At 32.7% G+C, this 25,532-nt stretch overlaps 1 protein-coding gene across 1 annotated transcript; it reads left to right on the top strand.

The window, feature by feature from the left end:
* Nucleotides 1-406: 406 nt before the first annotated feature.
* LOC131952287 (large ribosomal subunit protein uL29-like) lies at nt 407-17,874 on the top strand. The gene is made up of 2 exons (XM_059314897.1): nt 407-805; nt 17,650-17,874. Exons 1-2 carry the CDS (start codon nt 410-412, stop codon nt 17,872-17,874), a joined length of 621 nt encoding a protein of 206 aa, XP_059170880.1. The 5' UTR covers nt 407-409.
* The last annotated feature ends 7,658 nt before the right edge of the window (nt 17,875-25,532 follow it).

Raw genomic sequence — 25,532 nt, forward strand, 5'->3', positions numbered from 1 at the left:
GAGTTGCTTCTCGGAGGCGGTGACAAAACGAAATTACCTCCCATGTAGATTTTTTTTTTGGTTTTTTATTTGCAGGGGAAATAATGTAATTATAACTTGTTTTTTAAATTCTTGATTGTAATTATTTTTAAATAATGGTAACCAGGTTTCAATTGTATCAAAAATTCTTAATTTAAAAATGTATATAAATCTTAAAACATCAATTTCGCTTATCGTTTTAACTTTGTGTTTAAATATTTTTATTTGTAGGACTTTAACACCCTTAATTTTTTTTGAGTTGAATTTTAGAATAAATTTAAATTTTTCTTTGTATCATCACTTCTTCAAACAATAACAATTTATTAAAAATTTTGGATCACGATTGACAAAATGACACAGTACAATTATTTGTAGCATTAACTCATCTACGATGGCCATAGTCAAGGCTAAGGAACTTCGTGGCAAGAAGGAGGAAGAGCTTCTGAAACAGCTCGAAGAGCTAAAAAATGAACTGCAGACCTCTCGTGTTGCCAAAGTAATTGGTGGAGCTGCAGCTAAATCAGCTAAGATCTGCACTGTGCACAAATCAGTTGCTCGTGTCCTCACTGTCATCAAACAGACACATAAGGATAACCTACGTAAATTCTACCAGAAGGATAACCTAGGTAAAATCTACCGAATGAAGGCTCACAAACCCAAGGACCTGAAACAAAAGAAGACCAGGGCAATGAGACGTGCACTCACAACTTATGAACTCACCTGCAAGAGTAAAAAGGAATTACGAAAACAGGGTCTTTATCCAATTAGTAGATTCAATGTGCGTGCTGTTAATTGCAATATGTCTTTGGGCTATATTATATATATATATATATATATATATATATATATATATATATATATATATATATATATATATATATATAATATGTATATATACATGTATGTGTCTGTGTGTCTTAGTACACTGTCTCACTTAATTTTAAATTAACCATTTGATTTAACCTATTTTATTGCATATTCATCATGAGACAACAACCACACAGAAAACGGTTCAAACTCATCTGGACCGAAAGAATTTAGTTTTAAAAATCTCATTTTTACCCACCGAATGTTGTGAATACTCTAAAATTTTATTTGGCAAGTCGGTCAAAAGAATATTAATCATGGATAATTTATATTACAGACCTATGTGTAATGGTTTCCCGTGTTAGTTTTATTCTTAAGTTGTTTTTTTGTTTTGTTTTCTTGCATTCATATAATTAATTTTGAATTAATTCATGTTATACCTTAGTCATTCTTCGGGATGCTTTATTTAATAAAAAATAAAGAGAAGAGATTTCTTTTTGTACAAAACTATTTTAATTAGCTTTATCATCAACCCTATTCGACTCTTTAAAGATGACCATACAACCATGGACGTGGTTTCAAGGTTTGCCTTTTTTCAATCTTCAACTTATTTAGTTGGTTTTTTCCACACAACGGTATGTGTTAGTTACTGTAGAACAATCACTGCTGCAGCCGATCAGTTTTTTGTTTTCACAAAACCACTAGTCTATCTAGGTGCAGAAAGTTATTATTTTTGGTCTGATTTTGACCCCCCCCCCGACAAGGGCCTGTCCCCTCCTCCCTGCCGTATTACGGGGTCTGGCGGTATAGTAGTTTCACAACTGTAGTTAAAAATTACAATTTTGAAAAAAAACTGAGTACTCAACTAGCCACGGACACTAGAAGTGTTAATATTCGCAAAGAAATAACAACATCTGGTACATTATCTTCCAATTTTGGTTGTACTATATACAGAAGGACATCTGTTCGTGGCATATGCATAGGAAGCTTTTAGTTGAAGCTCATTGAAAAAATTATTAGCATCAATATCCATAATAGCTTTCAGCATAAACGATATTTCTAAATTTTGCAGTCAGTAGGTTTATATGCAGGAGCCTTTTTGTTGATATGGGATATATCATATAAAAGCAGCCAAGTAAACTATTATTTTGTTCTAATTGTTGGAACCTTTCTTTAAATAGACTGTATATCAATATCTAATATATACAGCATAGTAGACATCTGTTTTAAAATTCTGTTTAGGATCTTCTAGTGCCAACAATCAATTAAATTAAATCAATTTAATTTGAAAATCTGAAGTTTTCCGATGAGACTTACAAGCTATATCGAGCACTGAATCAGCATTGGAGTTAGATAATTATCTGAAATGCTCGAACTTAAAAGATTTATATTAAATACAATAATTAATTCATTGTAATCCCAGAGGTGCCGACTCAAAGGGGCGCCCAGCGAGGTAGATAATAATGTAAAAGGCTCATTATTGAATAATATGCAGTTGAAATAAAGAATGTTGACTGCTACTAGGCATTACGGACTTCTTTACATTTTTTATGCATCAATTGTATGACAGCAAAATAAAAAGGCAAGGTAACTGTAAAAAAGCGCCCAGACCTTTCCAAATGGGGATGGTTGGGGGCATTTTCACAAACGCGTATAGTTATATATAGGCCTAATTTGAGGAAGGGGCGCAAAATTGATAGTTCATCCTATGCACCAAAATAGATCTCTATGCCTTTAGGCCTATATATTATCATTTATTTAGTTTAAATAATATAATCAAGGTTATGAATTATTAGGTACTTTTTAAAAAAATAGCGATCACACATTTTTGCGCACCCCAAGGATAGCGCCGTAGGAGACCGCCTTGTTCGCCTTATAGGTAGCACCGGTCCTGACAACAGGTTATGTAAGATAAACTAGTAACATATTTTAATTAAGGAATCTATCTGGACTTTTGGACAGTTGATTGTGTAAGAAAATTGGTAACAACGTTACTTTGGTGGCTGTTGTCTAGAGTCAATCTGACTTCTTAAAGGTGCATATTTCCTTATACGAAGTAACCAAGGACGTAACAGCTGGGTAACTACAACTACAACCGCTTTGTTTGGATGGACACTAGGCATAACTTTGCTCTACTTTGACCATTGTCGTTGTCAACGCTAAAAATACCAGTTAGAACATAAACACCTTAGTTTTCGATAAAGAATTGTTATTTTATTATTGTTAAAAGTCGCTTAACGTAAGGTTTCGTGTTTGTCGATTTTGCATTATTTCCGGATCCCTTACAATCAGGGACAAAATTAAATTAAAAACTGTGTTCAGTATAGTTTAGTTACAGTGTGGACTTAGTTGGGAGCTAAAATGTCAATCGTCATTAAGCTCCCAATATTATATTATTTAAGACATTTTTCTCTAGGGGGTATATATTATACTAAATCTCATGAGTCGTTGTTGTTCTGTCAGACGCCGCTATCTTAATTAGACATGTCGAACAGTTATGCGGTATAGAACTAACTCATTAATTCAGTATTGAAATAAATAAAAATATAGCAAATATGTTAGTGGTGTCGATGTAAATATTCTTAAAGACATTTTTCTATAAATTTCCGTGGGTGGGAAGACAAGGGTTAAAATATATTTCGAACCTCCACTGCTCCCCACCGGAAGACGCATAAACTTCAACCAAAATTGATTATTTCAAATGCATTGTCAATATAAGTACATCATTATATCCGGTTTCAATAAGGATGCAATAGTCAAGAAATAATAACTAATAATATATAAACAATAATTTACAAAACACTTTTATTTTTAACTTGGATTAATAGAATTAGGATGTTGTGGTGATTGGGGATGTTATATTATTTCGTATAAATACAATACAACGCTATACATCATAGATCCTTATTGTGTATTTTTAATTTGGAAAACAATTGTTCTGACTTTAACTGTTTTACTCTCTCTGACCATTTCGGTTGACTTCAAAGAGAGGTTAAGGACAGTTATGAAAATATATGAATTGATAAAATAATTCTAAACATCATTTCAAAGACATATATTCTGTACAAAAAAAAAAAAAATTATTGTAAACGATATTTCCCAAACGGCTTTAATTTTTACAAATACAACTATATTTGTATTGGTTTCTCTATATTTTAAAAAGATGTATTCATAAATATAGTATAATTACATAGACTATTCATATTGAATAGTTAGCTTGTACTGTAACAATACAATACATATATTTAAAGCTAACAAAAATCAAGCAATTAAAACATCTTTATTTCAAGTAGAACTCAAACACTTGCAAAAATTATGATGTTATAGGTGTCTGTATCGTAATGTAAGGAAAGTTGTAAAGGTGTTACTGGTGTTGTAGGTATGTTTGCTCAGTAACCAAAGATCTGCTCAGTTGTACTCAGTCCCTGTCTAAACCTGTTTGTTCCACAACTCTAAACTTGTTCAGCTTGTGGCTTGGGTCTGTTAGGAATTTCTTTAGCAGGTTATTGTTGGGATGATTCCTAGGACGGATGGTACGGTAGTTTTGGCAGAATTGTCTGTCTTGGTGGGTCTATTGATAACATAGAAACAAGTAAAGTAGTTTAAGTTTGTTAATCATAAAATATATAGTACTGTACCGGCCAAAGTCAAATAACTTGTTTTATAAAATTGACTTATAGATTTCTACAATATTTTCTCTTGAATTGGAAACTACAGCGGTCTGTGTGTAACCAGTTACTTGAGTTTAGTGTGTAGCCGCCAATCTAAGTTTTTATTTTTAAAATTCTATAGGACTAAAATGCCAATCTTCTAGAAGGATGTATGATTTTTTAATTGTTTCAGATCAACCTTTCAGTATTCTGCTTCGCTAACTCCCATACTTCTAAGTACTAGATGCAATAACAATTACCTCTCCTACATAAATAGCACAAGCAACTAATAAAGGAGATACATAGTACAATTGGATACATTTAACATTAAAGGACTAACATGGGCGAATGATTAAAGCAATTAATATAATAAATATGTGATGAGATGGGTTGACCTAATACAATATACTTTCGATAATGCTTTGGGAGATGAATTGTTTACATAAGTAAAGGGAAAGAAACAATACTTTAACAATACTTCCTTGACTTTCGTGATTGGATAGATATTATTTCGCAGCTTCTTTATTCTGGCTTGCATCAATAGGGGAAAGAAACACTCCTTTCTTGAGTTACGTAGTATATCAATTTTTTCCCCTTAGACTGTAGCAGGGGTTGGCAACCCGCGGCTCGCGAGCCGCATGCGGCTCTTTTGATGTCAACATGCGGCTCTCCAGCTCTTTGCACACATATTAATGGTTATATAATTTCATTTTCACTGGGCGGTGGGGTACAAGTTTACCCTGCGTTCAGGTAGGGAGGCGTATAAGCCTGGCGAGAACCTAAGAACAGAAGCGACCGATGCACGGTAATCAAACCGATATCCAATCCAGTTAGTCGGGTTTGTCGTGTTGAGGCCTGCCTGGCTAATGGGAGACACCTCCTGAGACGGCGTTATCCGTAAAAAAAAGAGCTTCTAAAGTTGATTGGGATATTATATTATTTGATTAATAATTTTATTATTCTGGTGAAAAATGTGTATGTTTTTAAATGAATTAAAATTATTTTATATTTAACGCTATTTATTTTAAACAACAAATCAAATTTATTTAACTAATCCTATTTAAATACAAAATGTTGAAAAGTAATTGTTGGTGGCTCTTTAAAAACTGGGAAATTTTGTAAATTGTAACTTTTGGCTCTTCCCCCTCAAAAGGTTGCCGACCCCTGGACTGTAGGGACACAAATAAAGTGTATTTCCTCTTCTGCGCTAATAAAATTGTCGAGGTCTGACTAACACAATACTAGCTAAAAATATAGGGGCTTACGTATGTACATGGATCGGCATTAATTACAAAAAACATTCAAGTATTTTGTGATCATGATAATTTTAACAAAGAAATTATCAAATTTCTATAACTATCAGTGTCATACTTTAAACATAACAACTAACACATCACCGCTAGCCTCAATCCTCATATGTTCATATGCAAGGGAAATAACTATACAAATAAATGAAACAAATTTGAATAGAAAAATAAAATACTTAAAAAAAACTTTTTAAAAAACCACGTTTTTCTTGTGGACTAAAAAGTAGAAAATAACTATTTACATACATTTGATGACAAAAAACGTGGGTTCACCATCAAATTTCCCGACCCATCTGCCCGACCCACGTTTTTTGTCATCAAATGTATGTAAATAGTTATTTTCTACTTTTTAGTCCACAAGAAAAACGTGGTTTTTTAAAAAGTTTTTTTTAAGTATTTTATTTTCTCCTTTTTAGTCCGTTGCTACACATGAAAAACGTGGTTTTTAAAAAAGTTTTTTATATAGTTTATTTTCTACTTTATCTAATGACTTGATTAAGTATGACTTGACTAAGTGTATATAAATACACGGACTAAAAAAATCTTGAGCGACCAGGATTCGAACCTGGGTTGTCGCGGCCACAACGCGAAGTACTAACCACTATACGATCACGGCCAGCGCGCTCACATCGATTGGGGCCGAAGTAACTGTGTCTATAAGCCTCCAGTCTTGTCGGTATCTTTAGAAATCATGTCCTCAATTTTATGGTCCTTTGGGCGTAATTAAATTAAGCTAATTACGGTCTCTAATTGCTAGTTTTTATGATTGCATCTGAAATTGTTAGGCGAAAGTAACCTGCATGCCAAATTTCAGATCTATAGAGCAATCAGAAGTGGGCTAATTTTCGATGTCAATTTTAACAACAAACACATCCACGCGAAGCTGAGTTAATAAAAACGTGTTAAAAAATAAAATTAAAAAATACACCATAGTAAGCAATGCTTTTTTATTAAACTTATACAATTGTATGCTAATTAGAAAATGTGAACTAGTTTTAAATTTAAAGAAAATACAAGTTGTATGTTATTTAAACCTAGAATAAAGACACCTAACTTTTATATTATTAATCTTTATTTAAGTATTGTTAACATATGTGAAACAATGTGTATTTTCATGTTCTTGAACTATTTTTGAATCCCTCACAAAAGGGACTATTTGAATTAAAATTTTGGTTATTGTAGTTAAGTTACAATATTGATTTATTTGGGAGAATAGGGTCATTAAGTTTCTATTATTTTACTAAAACTAAAGGGTCGATGTCGTTCTGTCATGTGCCTCTATCTTGTCAGACATGTCGAATAGTTATGTGGTGTAAAGCTATCTCATTAATTAATTATTGAAAGAAAACATAGGAGATGCTAGTGGTGTAGATGCAAATCTTCTTTAATCATAGTTCTTTCAGGCATTTTTATCTAGGTGGCACTAGAGAAGCATAAAGTAAAATGTCCGTAATTTAGCACGCGTTAAAAACCGAACCCATATAAGAATCATGCATACTATTGCAATCGTATTCGGTTTGTGCAGTAGCAGTGCAATAGATATATTTAAATATAACACAATTGAAATAGTTAAAACATACATTTATTTCCAGAGAAATTTAAACACTTGCAAAAAGTATTATGTGATATGGTCTCTGTAATGTAAAAGAACCGTCAGACATGGTTGTCGTTTATCTCCTATTTCCTTAAATACCCAGGTTAAAACCACTCTAAATACAAAGTTAAATGCCACTATTGTAGATACTGTATTCTCGTTGATAGATATATGTAATAGTTGATGTTAAAAATAATAATCCTCTATCACGATATGAATGAACTATGTGATATAGTAGAAAGTCTGGGCAGTTGAAGTAAAGGGTGAGCGACCACTCAATATGTTGTTTCTGTGATTTCGCTCTTTGATTTAAACAACCTTAGTTTTATTTTAATACATTAAAATCAACAACAACAGAAAGCAACATTATTTACCCTCAAATGCAATATTACTCCGAAATCAGCACGCTGATTTTAATGAAGTTTTAATTTATAAATAATGTTTACTCATGTTATTAGAGCCAGAAGTTGACAAAGCCAACAGTAAAATATTGCATCAAATCTATAAATGGGACAATGATTTGATACAGAAATAAATTTAGGAGCCTCCTGGTAAAGTTCAACCCAAACTACAACAACCCGATACAACCCGTTCTCAGAGGTCACATCATCGTTGCCCATAGGTTGAGATCTATACTGTCCTTGGCCACCCGTGTTGTGGCCCAATGTGTTTGGGCCATCATGTCGAGTCAGACATGTCAATTGGCCAGTGAACAAAACTAATATCTTTAAAATTTGAACGTCAATAATAGCGATGTGCTAATCTTTAGTCAGTGATTAACACAGAAGGTTCTAGCAATGTTTTCTCTAATATCAGCTCAATCCTTCTAGAAGTCATCTTCCCCAACAATTCGTGAGTTTTCAATTTTAGTTGAATGCATTTTGGAACTTCAATTAAAATGTGCGTGTGTATGTTTTTTTTTTTGCTTTGATGCGATCCACCCACCCCCTCCTCCAAGCGTGTAACACTACAATGTCTGGTAATATTTAATTTGACAATATGATGCTTGTTTGTGAACTTTATTTAAATTAAAAATTTTGCACGAAAATTTGGGAAAAGTAAAACAAAACATTTTTTATATAAATCACAATGTCCTACAGTAATATCCAGTTTTTCAACCTTTATCTTATATATCGTTTTCACTCAAAGTAACCATTTCCTTATTATTTTTTTAAGTTAAATGCTCTTTAAGTAAGAAAAAACGATGCATAACTGCAAGAAAATCCCTTTATTAAATATAGATCTCTTACAGAAGGGACACAATTTTATAATGCAAGGGAAATAACTTAACAAAATAGCTCAAACAAATACGAATTGAACAACTCATAACAAAATGCACCATGTCTATTACTGTTTTACTTATATAATGTATGCAATTATTCAAAAGGCAAAAAAATGTGTTCTAGTTTTGGTAAAAAATAAAATACAACTTGTACCATATTTTTCACATATAATTCATAAACATTAGCTTTATTTTAATAATATTTATTTAAGTAGTGTTAAAATTTGTTATTCATAGGCCAATATATTTTCAGTTTCTTTATTTCTGGATCCCTAATGTGAGGGACAAATAAAAAAATAAATAAATAAAAAATAAACGGCATCGTTAGCTTTGGTTTGGAAAACATACCGCTAAACATTATATTTGTTTTATTAAGCATGATCAAAAATATTTAAATAATTGAGTACACTTGGGTATTATATCGACTTCAGCATTTTTCTTAAAGAAACGGTCTGTCTCGTGTCTTTCTTCTTTATGAATTTTACAACAGCCTATTTGCGGTAATGAACAAGAAACTAAGTTTGACAGTAACCTTTAATGAGTCAAAAGAGACCGGCTTTGCATTAGTGCCCAATGTGTGTGTGTGTGTGTGTGTGTGTGTGTGTGTGTGTGTGTGTGTGTGTGTGAGTGTGTGTGTGTGTGTGTGTGTGTGTGTGTTTAAACAGGATGACTTCCGTACGTTTTAATTTAGAGGCCACCGTGACATACATGTCTGTTAGATCAAATTCTCATTAGAACGAGACATCAAAAAAAAAAAAAAAAAAAAAAAATTGCAGCGAAACGAATTAACAGCTGTGAATACAAATCTTAAAAATGCAAAAACACAATACAAAATTTTATTTTTATTTATTTGTTTTAAATTTCTAGCATTTAAGGTACTTCGGTATAGACAACAAATATGTTGTTGGACAATCAGTAATGGAAGGAAAGTACAGTTTTGTGTTATCAAACTCCAGTTGTTTGATTGGACTGTAGTGCATGCCTATTTCATTCACCTTCATAAAACAAACTACAAGATAAAAAATTAAAATAGATGAATGAACCGCATACAGCATGCGATATGTGGTGTCAGTATAGAACAGGCAACACTTCCGGTAATGATGGCGTATATGTTTACAAAATTAATACCTGTGTAGTAATCGAAAAATTAAGGAACTAGAAAAAAAGGTTATATCAATGTGTATATTTCATTTATTTTTATTAAATAATCATTGTTTTATTATTTCTATTGTTAACTATGTAAAAATGAAAAACCCATTTAAAAGAAAAAAGTCATTATTTATAGCTATTAATACACTTTTAAATATTTTTTGTCTCAGATGGTTCTTTATTCTTCTTTAAAATAAATGTATCATATATTTTGGTAAAGAAGAAATTACTATGAAAATAATTTTTATTATAACACACAAATAATGTGATAAGAAGAAGAAAATTGATGTAACAAAAGTGATGCAGATGTTTCAATTATTGCGTTATTGTGTGTACATTTTGATAGCTGTGTGTGGGGTTTTCTTTGATTATTTAATTACGTCGCCCATGAACCTCCGCGTGTATAAGATTTCAAGTTATCTTGTTTGTATATGTTTGTTGTGTCAATTCTGGTAGTACGAAACAACAAAGCGATCATTTATAAACTAAACAAGACACACGAGTCTGTACGCCTCCAGTTTAGATGGACACGCTGGTTTAGATGGGCACGTAGAGACAACAGTTTAAAAAGGTGGATTCAAATGTTTTAAATATATGTACTGTGTTGTTACTATACAGCGGAATACAAGTGATTATATACATGAACGGCAGCGACCCAATAGTTCCCAACTGAGTTCATACTGCAATACTATACTAACAATCATTTATATTAAATTTTGTCTTTATTTGGAAGGGATCCAGAAATAACTTATCAAGAAACAGAGGGAGTTGTTCGTCAAGCACATTTTAACTATACTTTAGCAACGATTCTTAAATTAAAGTTATGGTTTCTCTGTCTAATTAAGATACAAGTTGTTTTTTGTAAAGAAAAGATCTAAAACTAGTACACTTACGACTACTGTAGTATTGCGATTCTTAACAATGTAAGACTCTATTAACTATGGTGCATTTTTTTTTAATCGTATTTGTTTTATTTATTTTCTTAAGTTATTTCCCTTGCACGTCAACAATATTTTTAACAACACGAGTGTGATAAAGCATTCGATCTTAATTAACCGCGCCTTATTATTGTGTTATTTGTTACGTTTAGAGTTTCATGTGAGATGGCTTTGTTATGATTATCATGATCACACAGTTTAACAAAACATTGGGTCAACTTCAGCATGAGTGGGCAAAAAGCTGCTAGTTAGTGCGCCGCCCTCCTTCTTGGAGAAAAAAACAGCATGCATGCAGTAGCGAATTCAGAGTTAGATGGCATTATGACAGATCTCATAATGACTTGTGTTATGTCTCACATACTTTTGCAGCGTAAAGTTTCTTACTGCTAGCATAGACATTGGAGTGTAAAGAGCATCCAACGGCATCCATACTAATATCTCGTGGGCTGACTGTTAGTATTAGGAGCTATTTTACAGTACTCAAAAAAATCTAAAATGTTCACTAACACACTCGCATACAGAGAGGAAGACAAAGAAGGTTCCATAGACTTTTTAGTTTATTTTTTTATTCAGTTCCCAAAATCTGTACGATAGAAAAGCATTACAAATTATTTAAATCTACCCCTCCCCGAACGAAATGGAATTTATATAGAAAATATATACTTTTAACAGTGTCACAACAGATAGGACACAATTAAATAAAGTTTATTTCCTCTTGGGCGCTTATAGAATTGTTTAGGTGTGACTATCACAATACTATTTATTATTTTTAAATTGCTATAACAATTAGTGTCATACTCTAAACGTAACAACTAACACATCACCGCTATCCTCATAGTCGTTGTTAGTCAGGTAGAAAGTATGACATACCATGAATAATGAATAGTTTAATTTTTTTTAAAGCGCTATCCAAGGCCGAATTTATTATCAACCTCAAGTAGTAAAAAAAAAACCGGGAGTGATCTCCCCTAAACTTTCTCGCATATTCGTATATAACACTACGGGAGATGGCACATAACGATATAGACATGATTTTTATCCATTTTAATTACGTAAACTTTCAAAATAGAATAAAATCTCGTAAAAAAAGAATAGCACATCAAGTGAACGGAAAAAAAGGTGTATAATAGTTTGGATCTACACATTTCATATAATACCTATATGTGAAATTTCATCAACCTAGCTGTAACGGTACTCAAGTTATCGTGACACACAAGCACAACCACTCGCACGCACGCACACACACACACAAACACACATACACACACACACACATTGGGCAAGAATGCAAAACTGGGCTCTTTTGACTCAGTAAAGTCTATCGTCAAACTTAGTTTCTTGTTCATTACCGCAAAAAGGTTGTTGTAACATTCATAAAGACAAGAAAGACAAGAGTAAATACCGTTTCTAAAAGATAATGTCAGCAAAAATGCTAAAGTCACTAAATACCCAAAAACCACAAGTGTACTCTTTGTATTAATATTTTTGATCATGTTTAATACAACAAATATAGTGTTCAGTGGTATATTTTCCTCACCAAACCTAACGATGCCGTTTATTTTATTTTAATTTGTCCCTTGCGTAAGGGATCCAAAATATATAACAAAAGAGAAACATCGTAACGTCATTAAACAAGTTGTAACACTACTTAAATAATAATTCTTAAAATTAAGCTAATGTTTATTAATTATAAGTAAAAATATCGTACACAATGTATTTTATTTTATCCATAACTTGTACACTATTTTTTCGTACACAATAATTGCATAGATTTTATAAGTTAAGCAGTAATAAACATGGTGCATTTTGTTATGAGTTGTTCGATTCGTATTTGTTTGAGCTATTTTGTTAAGTTACTCCCCTTGTATTTAGAAATTGTGTCCCTTCTGTATGGGGTACAGAATTAATATTAAATGTGGGATTTTCGTGTAGTTATTTTTTAATAAAGTAAATGTTTATTCTGACTGAAAACGATATATAAGATAAAGGTTGAAAAAAATCGATACAACTGCACGACAGTATGTATATAAAATTATGTAAATTAAAATGTTGAAACATAGAAAAATAACATCGTATTATATTACTACTTTTCCAATGAAATTTGTACTACGATTTAATTAGCTATGAACTTTTTTTAATTATATCATTTTTTTTAAACGATTAATTTGCTTTTCCCAAATTTTCTTACAATTTTTTAATTAAATAAAGTTCACAAACAAATATCTTATTCTCAAATTAAATATAACCAGACATTGTAGCGCTACACGCTTGGAGGAGGGGTGGGTGGATTGCATCAAAGCAAAAAAAACAAAAAATATATATACACACGTAGATTTTAATTGAAGTTCCAAAATGCATTCAACTAAAATTGAAAACTCACGAACTGTTGGGGATAAGGACTTCTAAAAGGATTGAGCTGATATTAGAGAAAACAATTCTAGAACCTTCTGTGTTAATCACTGACTAAAGATTAGCATATCGCTTGTATTGACTTTCAACATTTTTAAGATATTAGTTTTGTTCACTGGCCACTTGACATGTCTGACTCGACATGATGGCCCAACCATATTGGGCCACAACATGGGTGGCCTAAGGCAGTATAGATCTCAACCTATGAACCACGATGATGTGACCCCCGACAACGGGTTGTAGCGGGTTGTTGTAGTTTGGGTTGAACATTACCAGGAGGCTCCTAAATGTATTTCTTTATCAAATCATTGTCGCTAAATAACCTGGCGCCACACTGCGCCTAGCATAATTCAGGTACCTAACAGACATAGCTGAGTAGGCTCATTTCCTTTCTACCGAGTCACACGCGGAATCAATTCGGCTAGGCCAGGCCGTCTAATAACCGGAAGTGTAACAACTCTATTTCCGATTTCATAAAAACATTAACAATTTTACAATTTTTTTATCCCATTTAAAATATTAGTATATAGCAGTATAGTTACAAAAAAATCGTTTGGTATCTGTATATTCTAGAAAATCGAGCGGTTTTTTTTTTCACCTTTACGTAAAATGTCTATTGCACTGAAAGTGTCACCTACACTTACTGTTAAGTATGAGACAGTTCAGGGGAGATAACATTTATTTATTTTCATTTATTTTCTTTTATTTTAAGCGATTTTATTTCAAATAAATAAATGTTAAATTTACTTTTTTTAAATTCTCTATTATTAGGATATTTGAAGGCACGGATGATTGAAGATACCAATTTCTGATAGTAGACTCTACTAAAAGAGGTGTGTTAGGTTGATAGTAGGCCTACTTAGAATTTCTTCCAGGCATCTCTTCGTGAAGGCGAAGACCCCCCCCCCCCCTCAAAGAAAGTCTACCGCACCCCGAACGAAATGGAATTTATATAGATTATATATACTTTGTAAAACATCTGATATAAACCCCCCCCCCCCCACTCTAGAAATTTTAGTCCACCCCTTAAAATTCTGAAAGGCGACCCCCCCCCATATTTTATTCCCCCCTGTGTCGCTTCAATTATTCTGTTGTCACTGTGTTGGGTTGGGATAAGGGTTGGGTACATTCGTATGTTATATTCTGTCATATTTATTATCAAACACAAAGACACATGTCGAGCATGTGGGTTTTCCCTTAGGACAAGTAACACAGTAGTAACACTGGCAGGTGGGGGGTGTGGGGTTTCTTCTCTGTTTGGGTTTCTGCTGAGGTCGACTGGTTTAAGGGTGTGGTTGTTGCTGTCGTGCTGTCTTCTGTGTCGTTAGTTTTGACAGCTTATGGTTGTATTTTTCTGTGGTGGTGCTGTCTTCTTTATTACTCTTGACTGTTGCTGACGGTGTGCCCATGGTGGTTTAAGTTGTCTCAATGTAGTACTAATAATATAGACTACGTGAAGTAATTCATGTTAACAGTAACATTAGTTTCTTCACGATATTTTTTTTCAGATTTTTCCGTATCTTCAACAAAAACAAATAATCGTTTTTAGAAACAATCCTCTTTTCGAGAAAACAATATCCACCATTATGTTGATTTTTTTTTAGAGTTCATTTAAATAGGGAATAACTAAATATTCCAAAAGATTAACCCTAACCCTAACCCATGACATTCACTCATCATATTACTTGTGTCCCTTTTGTAGGGATCCAGAAATAGCCCAAAACTTGAATAGTACATAGGGTAAAGCAAATTTTAACACTAATTAAATACAAATTCTTAAAATAAAGCTATTGCATCAAAATTCTATGTGAAAATAAGGCATTAGTTGTATTTTCTTTGTATCTATAACTAGTACACAAAAGTTTGCCTACTGAACAACTGCATACATTTTATAAGTAAAACAGTAATATAGATTGTGTATTTTGTTGTGACTTGTTCGATTTGTATTTGTTTGAGCTGTTATGTAAAGTTATTTCCCTTGCATTTAATTGTCGTGAAGTTATGCATCGTTTTTTCTTACTTAAATAACTTTTTTTTGATAAAGTAAATGGTTATTTTGAGTAAAAACAATATAAAATAAAAAGGCTGAAAAAAAATCGATATTGCTGTACAATATTACGGTATGTGATTTATATCTTCTTCTTCATTCTTAATATTTAGTGTTGGAAGGAATCGTGCCTTATCTGCCAGAGGAATTGAACTCGAGTCTTTTTATTTTCAAATTTTAACAACCATGATCCGACCCGACCACGCCTCCCCCTGTGATTATATAAAATTATGTAAATTAAAATTGTGAAACATAAAAACTCACATCGTATGAAATTACTAATTTTCAAAAGATTTCTAAACTGTGTTTTAGTTAGTATTCTCCCTTTTTGAAGATCAATAGTTTGATATTTTTAAAAAAAACACCAGGTATAATTTAATTTAACCAAATTTTTCTTGCAATTTTGAAAAAAATATACAGTTCACAAACGAATATTTTATTGTCTTCAGGATTATCGGTTTCAAATTAAATTTGACCAGACGTTGTAGCGTTACACATTTAAATGTGGGGGTGGGGTGGATCGCACTAAAACAAAAGAATTAAAAAAAAACATAAACACACATCTATTTTAGTTGAAATTTAAAAATGTATTCAACTAAATGTAAAAACTCCCGAAATGGGGGAAGGTGGTAGACTTGCAATAATCACATGCGTAAACATTGCTTACGTAATAGATGTCCGTTGAGGGAGAAACACAAAGGGCACTAGGTTAATAAATCGGCTCTAAACCGAAACCTAAATAACCTAAATAACCTTTTTAATTTCATATTTAGCCGTGTGTCAGCTATTTAGTTATTTTTGACTCTACCAATGCTTCAAGTGAAAATATTTTGCTTTAAAACACTATCAGTAGCTCGTGAAGGACGATTATCCCCACCCTCCCATTCCCTTGTAGTGAGAATTCAACCCACAATCCCTGATGTTCAAGACAGCGCTGTTAAAGTTAATTCTTTTTATTAAAACTGCTAATCCGACGATTAACGCAGTAATCGATTGTAATTAATTGGCAGCCCAGGTTTGTGATGGTAGATTATGGAGGAGTATGTGAGATTAACGGATGAAGTTATAAAAATCACGAGAGGAAAAAAACGACATACATAGGACCTAAAAACTAAAGTACGTAATACCTACTTTGCATATAAAACATATATATATATATATATATATATATATATATATATATATATATATATATATATATATATATATATGTATATATATATAATAAGCAGGGATAGAGAATAGTATAGAGATACATTACCAGCTGGGACGTACAGAGTTACAGGCAGTTAAAACAGTTGAAGTTGTCGGCTTGTACAGTGGTCGGAATATGGAGCTACTGTTTGTTATCTCGTAACGTACGGACATGTATGGCAACATGGGTGAAACATGAACAATACAGACAGGTAACATATAACACGAGGGTTGAACATGAACAATACGGACAGGTAACATATAGCACGAGGGTTGAACATGAACAATACGGACAGGTAACATATAACACGAGGGTTGAACATGAACAATACGGACAGGTAACACATAACACGAGGGTTGAAGATGAACAATACGGACAGGTAACACATAACACGAGGGTTGAACATGAACAATACAGACAGGTAACATATAACACGAGGGTTGAACATGAACAATACAGACAGGTAACACATAACACGAGGGTTGAACATGAACAATACAGACAGGTAACATATAACACGAGGGTTGAACATGAACAATACAGACAGGTAACACACAACACGAGGGTTGAACATGAACAATACAGACAGGTAACATATAGCACGAGGGTTGGACATGAACAATACGGACAGGTAACATATAGCACGAGGGTTGGACATGAACAATACGGACAGGTAACATATAACACGAGGGTTGAACATGAACAATACAGACAGGTAACACATAACACGAGGGTCGCACATGAACAATACAGACAGGTAACATATAGCACGAGGGTTGAACATGAACAATACAGACAGGTAACAGTGTAAAATGAACATTTATCCATCCAAACCAGCTGGTCTGGACATAGATCTGCACCATCCACGAGCCACACACTCTGCTAACATCAACTACCCTCTGTACTTAGATCAGGCATTCTATTTTCTGACGTTAGCTGATGACTCGATTTCAATTCATTTAAAGGCTAACACATCTGTAAGGGATAAACTGTAAGGGATAACGTTGATATACATATAATAAAATAATAGGTCACATAATGTATACACTGAACATGGTATAGATCTTGTCACTTGTAACTTGTACTATAGCAAACAGAAATAGACATCACGAATTATGTAGCGCAAATAGCAGGGGGCTAGTGTCATGCTTCACTGGTACTACAGCAAACAGAATGTTAAATGAACATTAAAAGAGACATGACACATTACTAGAATTATTATCAGATAAAGTGTTTTAACATGATATTACAAGAGAATAGAAAAATTGTATCAAGCACAAGCAGAGGATCAGATGGGAGGAGCTTGTCCTATATGGGAGGAGCTTGTCCTATATGGGAGGAGCTTGTCCTATATGGGAGGGGCTTGTCCTATATGGGAGGAGCTTGTCCTATATGGGAGGGGCTTGTCCTATATGGGAGGAGCTTGTCCTATATGGGAGGAGCTTGTCCTATATGGGAGGAGCTTGTCCTATAAATAGACCAGAGACAGAGTGCACTTGTCGCTTATTTAACCATAGCGTTGTGTGTGTGTGTGTGTGATTGTGTGTGTGTGTTTCAGTTTAATAAAATTTGTTTATCTCTTCGAGGCAAAAAATTAAATGTTTTAAGCAAAAGAAAAACGTGTATTACTCAAAGCTAAATTTAAACAAAAAAACTTAATGTTGGAGGATAATTAAAGTAATGTAGACTGTTTCTTAATCAGATTCTGCAATAATTTAGGTTAGAACTGAAAGTCGAAATGTTGAAAAACTTTAAAGATTCATGTCTCCGTATTTTCTTCGCCATAAGTCTTCAGTAGCCTATTTGCTCCTGTCTTCCAGCCTCTACAATTTCAATTGAATATTTGTCCCTTTGGATAGGGAGCCAAAAATAAATCTGTGTTGTGAATTATTTTAACTGTTGTAAATTATAAGTACCCTTAACTAGATAACCTTTACAAAAACAAAACGCATGTTTCTATATTCGTTTTAAAAATAATATTTTAAAAAAAATGTAAAATTAAAAAAAAAATGTATATTTCAGTTTTCCTTACTACACTTTAATTACAAATACAATTTCATTTTCAAATAAAACAAAAAGATAGTTCAAGTAAACTGCATATTATTAATTCCATTTCAGAAGTTAAAGCAGCAGTTCAAAATAAGTTATTTACCCCCCTGCAATTTTTACATATTTTTAACGATTTGTATAGGGGAGGTAATAAACCGCTTTTTAGGTCACTACCCATTAATATAAAGAAAAAAAAAGTCTTAATTACTTTCTCTTTTCAGACAACACATTACTTTAGAAAACAAAGTATAGTATATATATGCTCGAACACTGCACATCAAGAGATACCAGTTTAATGGGTCGGCGTGGTCGAGTCGGAAAAGCTCATGGTTGCTAAACCGAAAAGTTTCTCGAGTTCGAACCCTCGGGCAGATGAGGCTGGTTAGCTGAGGACAGCCACTCTTCTAGGAGAGACAACTCCAAAATAAAAAAAAATGCTGCCTTGTAGTTTGTTCTTGTTTGGACAACGGCTATGGAAGCGAATCCAAAAAAAAATAAATGGAAAATAGGGTGAAAATGGAGTCAAATGCCACAATGGCGCATAATCTATTGACACGTATACTTGTGTTAGTGGTGATCCCTTCCAACATTAAATGAAGAACGAAGAAGAAGATCACGGAGTTCCTTTACAGCCAATCAATGTTTGTCTTACGAAAGTGAAACATCCGGTTATAACTTAGGTTTCATGAAAATAAATAGAAATGTAACTTTAAACTAAAAAAAAAAAATATTCTTAAGTTATCAGGATTTGCAACTGTTATAACATTGATTCTAAAAATATTAAACTTCTAAATTATATTTTGGTATAAGTTTTTAATTTGTCTTATTTTTGTTTTACTGCCTCTATAAAGTAAAAAAAAAACATTATTCATGTCAACAATATAATAAAATGATTCTCGTCAACTGGGTGGCCTCCATTTTGTGCTAGAAATCAGTCTACGATAGGATAGTGTGAGTACTGTAGGATAGTTTGTAGAAGTTAAATGCCACTATTGTAGATCAATCTATTCTCGTTGATAGATATAATAATATGTGAAAACTGATGTTAAAAATAATAAATTACCCTCTATCACGATATGAATGAACTATGTGATATAGTAGAAAGTCTGAGAGTTGAAGTGAAGGGTGAGCGACCACTCAATATGTTGTTTCCGTGATTTCTCTCTTTGATTTAAACAACCTTAGTTTTATTTTAATACATTAAAATCAAGAACAACAGAAACCAACATTATTTACTCTCAAGTGCAATATTACTCCGAAATCAGACACGTTGATTTTATTGAAGTTTTAATTTATAAATAATGTTAACCCCTGTTATTAGAGCCAGAAGTTGACAAAGCCAACAGTAAAATATTGCATCAACTCTATAAACTGGACAATGATTTGATAAAGAAATAAATTTAGGTGCCTCCTGGTAAAGTTCAACCCAACCTACAACAACCCGCTACAACCCGTTCTCAGAGGTCACATCATTGTGGCCCATGGGTTGAGATCTATACTGCTTTGGCCACCCGTGTTGTGTCCCAATGTATTTGGGCCATCATGTCGAGTCAGACATGTCAATTGGCCAGTTAACAAAACTAATATCTTTAAAATGTTGAAAGTCAATACAAGCGATATGCTAATCTTTAGTCATTGATTAACACAGAAGGTTGTAGCAATGTTTTCTCTAATATCAGCTCATTCCTTCTAGAAGTCATCCTCCCCAACAATTCCTGAGTTTTCAATTTTAGTTGAATGCATTTTGGAACTTCAATTAAAATGTGCGTGTGTGTATGTTTTTTTTTTTTTTTGCTTTGATGCGATCCACCCACCCCCTCCTCCAAGCGTGTAACACTACAATGTCTGGTAATATTTAATTTGACAATAGGATGCTTGTTTGTGAACTTTATTTAATTAAAAATTTTGCACGAAAATTTGGGAAAAGTAAATTAATCGTTTAAAAAAAAAGATATATTCAAAAAAGTTCATAGCAAATTAAAACGCAGTACTAATTTCATTGGAAAAGTATTGATATAATACGATGTTATTTTTGTATGTTTAAAAATTTTAATTTACATAATTGTATATAAATCACAATTTCGTGCAGTAAAATAGATTTTTTTAACCTTTACCTTATATATTGTTTTCACTCAGAATAAACATGTACTTTATTGAAAAAAGCTCTTTATGTAAGAAAAAACAATGCATATACACGTAAATCCCTTTGTTTAATATTTATTCTGTATCCCTTACAGAAGGGACACAATTGTTAATTTCAAGGGAAATAACTTAACAAAATAGCTCAAACAAATACGAATTGAACAAATCATAACAAAATGCACCATGTCTATTACTGTTTTACTTATATAATGTATGCAATTATTCAGAAGGCAAAAAAATGTGTTCTCGTTTTGGTAAAAAATAAAATACAACTTGTACCATATTTTTCACATATAATTCATAAACATTAGCTTTATTTTAATAATATTTATTTAAGTAGTGTTAAAATTTGTTTAAACACGTTTCGTCGATGGTGTCATTTCTTTATTTCTGGATCCCTAACGTGAGGGACAAATAAAAAAAAAAATAAATAAATAAAAAATAAACGGCATCGTTAGCTTTGGTTTGGAAAACATACCGCTAAACATTATAATTGTTTTATTAAGCATGATCAAAAATATTTAAATAACTGAGTACACTTGGTTATTATATCGACTGCAGCATTTTTCTGACATTATCTTAAAAAAGAGGTCTGTCTCGTGTCTTTCTTCTTTATCAATTTTACAACAGCCTATTTGCGGTAAGGAACAAGAAACTAAGTTTGACAATAACCTTTAATGAGTCAAAAGAGTCCGGCTTTGCATTATTGCCCAATGTGTGTGTGTGTGTGTGTGTGTGCGTGTGTGTGTGCGTGTGTGTGTGTGTGTGTGTGCGTGTGTGTGTGTGTGTACGTGTGTGTGTGTGTGTGTGTGAGTGTGTGTGTGTGTGTGTGTGTGTGTGTGTGTGTGTGTGTGTGTGTGTTTAATTAGGATGACTTCCGTTCGTTTTAATTTAGAGGCCACCGTGACATACATATCTATTAGATCAAATTCTCATTAGAACGAGACATCAAAAAAAAAAAAATTGCAGCGAAACGAATTACCGGTTGTGAATACGAAGCTTAAAAATGCAAAAACACAATACAAAATTTAATTTTTATTTATTTGTTTTAAATGTATAGCATTTAAGGTACTTCGGTATAGACAACAAATATTTTGTTGGACAATCAGTAATGGAAGGAAAGTACAGTTTTGTGTTATCAAACTCGAGTTGTTTGATTGGACTGTAGGCGGGATGGGTGCATGCCTATTTCCTTCACCTTTATAAAACAAACTACAAGATAAAAAAATTAAAATAGATGAATGAACCGCATACAGCATGCAATATGTGGGTTTTTTTTCGAACATTTTTAATAATTTTGTTGAGTATTAATTATTTTAATCATTTCATTTACTAGAAAGTAGACAAATGAAACTTTTATTCACATTGTTCTCTACAGATTGAAGCTATGACGCAACATCACCTTTTCTATTGATTTTCAATTTTAATTTTTGACCTCTTAAAAAGGGTACGACAACTGTTGTTAAATTAGCAAATATTATCTGGGAAAGTTTATTGACGGCTGATGGTAATAAATTCGGTGTGCGATAAAGCTCAATCATGTTAATCCTAAAAAAAATATCCGAGATGAGGCTCCATAGCTTGAGACAGCCACTCATTTGAGAGAGAAAACTCCAAAACTCAAACAACTGATGGTAGCACGTGAACAGAATGTAATGGCCATGGTGTCAGTATAGAACAGTGTTTTATTCAGGCAACACTCCGGGTAATGATGGCATCTATGTTTACAAAATTAATACCTGTGTAGTAATCGAACAATTAAGGAACTAGAAAAAAAGGTTATGATATCAATGTGTATATTTCATTTATTTTCATTAAATAATCATTGTTTTATTATTTCTATTGTTAACTATGTAAAAATGAAAAACCCATTTTAAAAAAAAAAGGTCATTATTTATAGCTATTAATACACTTTTAAATATTTTTTGTCTCAGATGGTTCTTTATTCTTCTTTAAAATAAATGTATCATATATTTTCGTAAAGAAGAAATTACTATAAAAATATTTTTTTTTTATAACAAAGAACACAAATAATGTGATACGAAGAAGCAAATTGATGTAACAAAAGTGATGCAGATGTTTCAATTATTGCGTTCTTGTGTGTACATTTTGTTAGATGTGTGTGGGGTTTTCTTTGATCCTTCAATTGCGTCGCCCATGAACCTCCGCGTGTATAAGATTTCAAGTTATCTTGTTTGTATATGTTTGCTGTGTCAATTCTGGTAGTACAAAAACAAGAAAGCGATCATTTATAAACTAAACAAGACACACGAGTCTGTACACCTCCAGTTTAGATGGACACGCTGGTTTAGAAGGACACGTAGAGACAACAGTTAAAAAAGTTGGATTCAAATGTTTCAAAAGTTTTAAATATATGTACTGTTTCGTTACTACTCAAGCTGAATATAAATGATAAATATATGAACGACTGCGACCCATTAACTTCAAACTAAATTATTACTGCAATACTTTACTAACCATTATTTAAATTAAATTTTGTCCCTTTGTATAAGGGATCCAGAATTTACTTAATAAGAAGGAATGTAAATTTCATTAAACACATTTTAACAGTACTAAAATAACGATTCTAAAATTAAAGCTATGGTGTCTGATTACTAAGTGAAAATAAGATGCAAGTTGCATTTTTTTTAAATCTTAAACTAGTAAACTTAATATATGACTACTGTAGAGTTGTAGTTATTAAATATTAAGACTCTAATAACTATGGTGTATTTTGTATTTTTATTCTCGAACTGTTGTTGTCTAAGTTATTTTGTTAAGCTATTTCCCTTGCAAGTCAAAAACGTTTTTAACAACACGAGGGTGATAATGCATTCGACCTTAACTGCCCCTTGTTGTTGTGTTATTTGTTACGTTTAGGGCCGAGTTTCTTCCAGGCAGAGCCCCCCCCCACCCCAAAGAAAGTCTACCGCCCCCCCCCCCCCCACCCCCGAATGAAATATGAAATTTATATAGAAAATATATACTTTTAACAGTGTCCGCCCCCCTCAAAGAAAGTCTACCGCCCCCCCCCCCCCCCCGAAAATTTCAAGTGCCCCCCCCCCCCCCCCCGGAGAAAAAATTCTGGAAGAAACACTGGTTTAGAGTTTCATGTGAGATGGCTTTGTTATGATTATCATGGCCACACAGTTTAACAAACCATTGGGTCAACTTCAGCATGAGTGGACAAAAAGCTGCTAGTTAGTGCCCCGCCCTCCTTCTTGGAGAAAAATATCCGAAAGAAATTCTGCACAAAATACTTGACAATCTGTGTTAAACAAATAGAGCGTTTTCCCCCATTTTTAACTGCTAGGGCTGATACCCGATACCAATTTAAAAAAAACAAAAAACAATACCAGACGATTTATAACAGAGTTATTACCCCTGACACGTTGGTTTTTTTCTAATTATAAAAAAAACCGGTTTGTTTTGATTATATAGTTGTTATATAGAGCTCGCGTGTTTGATACTTAATATTTGCATGTTGGCTATACATGTAAGAACAGGAATCGTTTACAACAATTTATTGTATTACAATAATCGTTTACAATAATTTATTTTATTCCCTAGACGTGTCCTACCGTTATAAAACCAAGTCACTTAGTTCGTAATGTGGATAGCTATTTTTATAAATTCATCCTGTTTGCTATCCGATTATCCCGTTCGTAATCCTGATTAGTCAATTCTTAGGCAGAATTCTACAGTTGGATAATTTCGTTCGTTATCTGGTTGACATTATTTAACTCTGTAATTGAGAATATATGTTGTCAGTATATTAATACAACCCATTTAATTCCCACCAAGACACTTTTTCACGTTAAAATACCCAAACAATTCGCTTTATCTGCAAAAAAATCAACTAGATTTCTCAAATAGTTGTAAGCACATTTTGACGATTAACTGATGTGTTGCGAATGGCAAACATTTTTTTTAAACTGTTCGCGTATTAATGTATCGCTTATCAATGTATAAATTACGATTAATGTATGTACTTACTTTATTAGACAACAAAACCTGCGATGTTTCTAATTACCATAGTATTGTAAGTATTTTGTAATTTTTGAAACAAAAATTATTTTACAATGCTGTAATCGTAAACTGTTGTTACCTCCCATGTATTTCATTTTTTTTTTAATTTAAAGGGAAACCAAAAAATCAGCGTGCTTAATTAAATATGCACAAACGTGTAATACTTTTTCAGATTAAAAAAAATATATTACTTATTTTTCTTATTACATTTCGCCCCCGCCCAATAGCAAACGAAATAGAATAGATATAGAAAATATAAACTTTTACCTATTTATACTTTCACCTAGCAGTAATTGTGTTTATGTGTGTGGGGTATTTGACTCTAAAACGAAAAGGGGGAGGGGGACGCACGGTGCGGACGAGTTGGATTTGTAAGGGCGTTTGTTGCTTTTTGGAACGGTGGATGTGTTATTGACATCAAGATAGGTTACAGCTGAACACATATCACAATCAAAATACAGTTTTAAAATGTTTTGTTTACAATTTGTACACTGGGGTTAAATAAAAACAAGTAGCAAATACACTAGTGATAAGCATACACATGTAAAGAATGATGTGAAATAATTATGAATACATGTTTATTGATACGAGTGGCGGTCAGTAACAAAGGGGAAGTAAGGGGTTTACGTAACCAAATTTAGACAGTGCCTAGGAAAAGAGTACACAAATAATGTAATTATTCAGTGATAGAAGCTAAAAGCTTTCTATTACGTGATATGATTTATAGAGCAGGTAATTTTTAAGTCTCAATAAACAGCTAAATATAGCTGTATAAGCGTAGGGGTCATGTTTTATTTGAAAAACGAGGAAATTTATTAGGTTTAATATCAGGTTAATATAAAGATTGTTACTGGTTGTAACGACGCCATTGCTGGTCACTAATTGTTACACATTCCTCATCCTTTCTCACCTCTTG

The sequence above is a fragment of the Physella acuta genome, unplaced genomic scaffold (genome assembly GCF_028476545.2).
Source record: "Physella acuta isolate Inbredline_101_S28 unplaced genomic scaffold, ASM2847654v3 ptg000071l, whole genome shotgun sequence".
Lineage (NCBI taxonomy): Eukaryota > Metazoa > Mollusca > Gastropoda > Physidae > Physella > Physella acuta.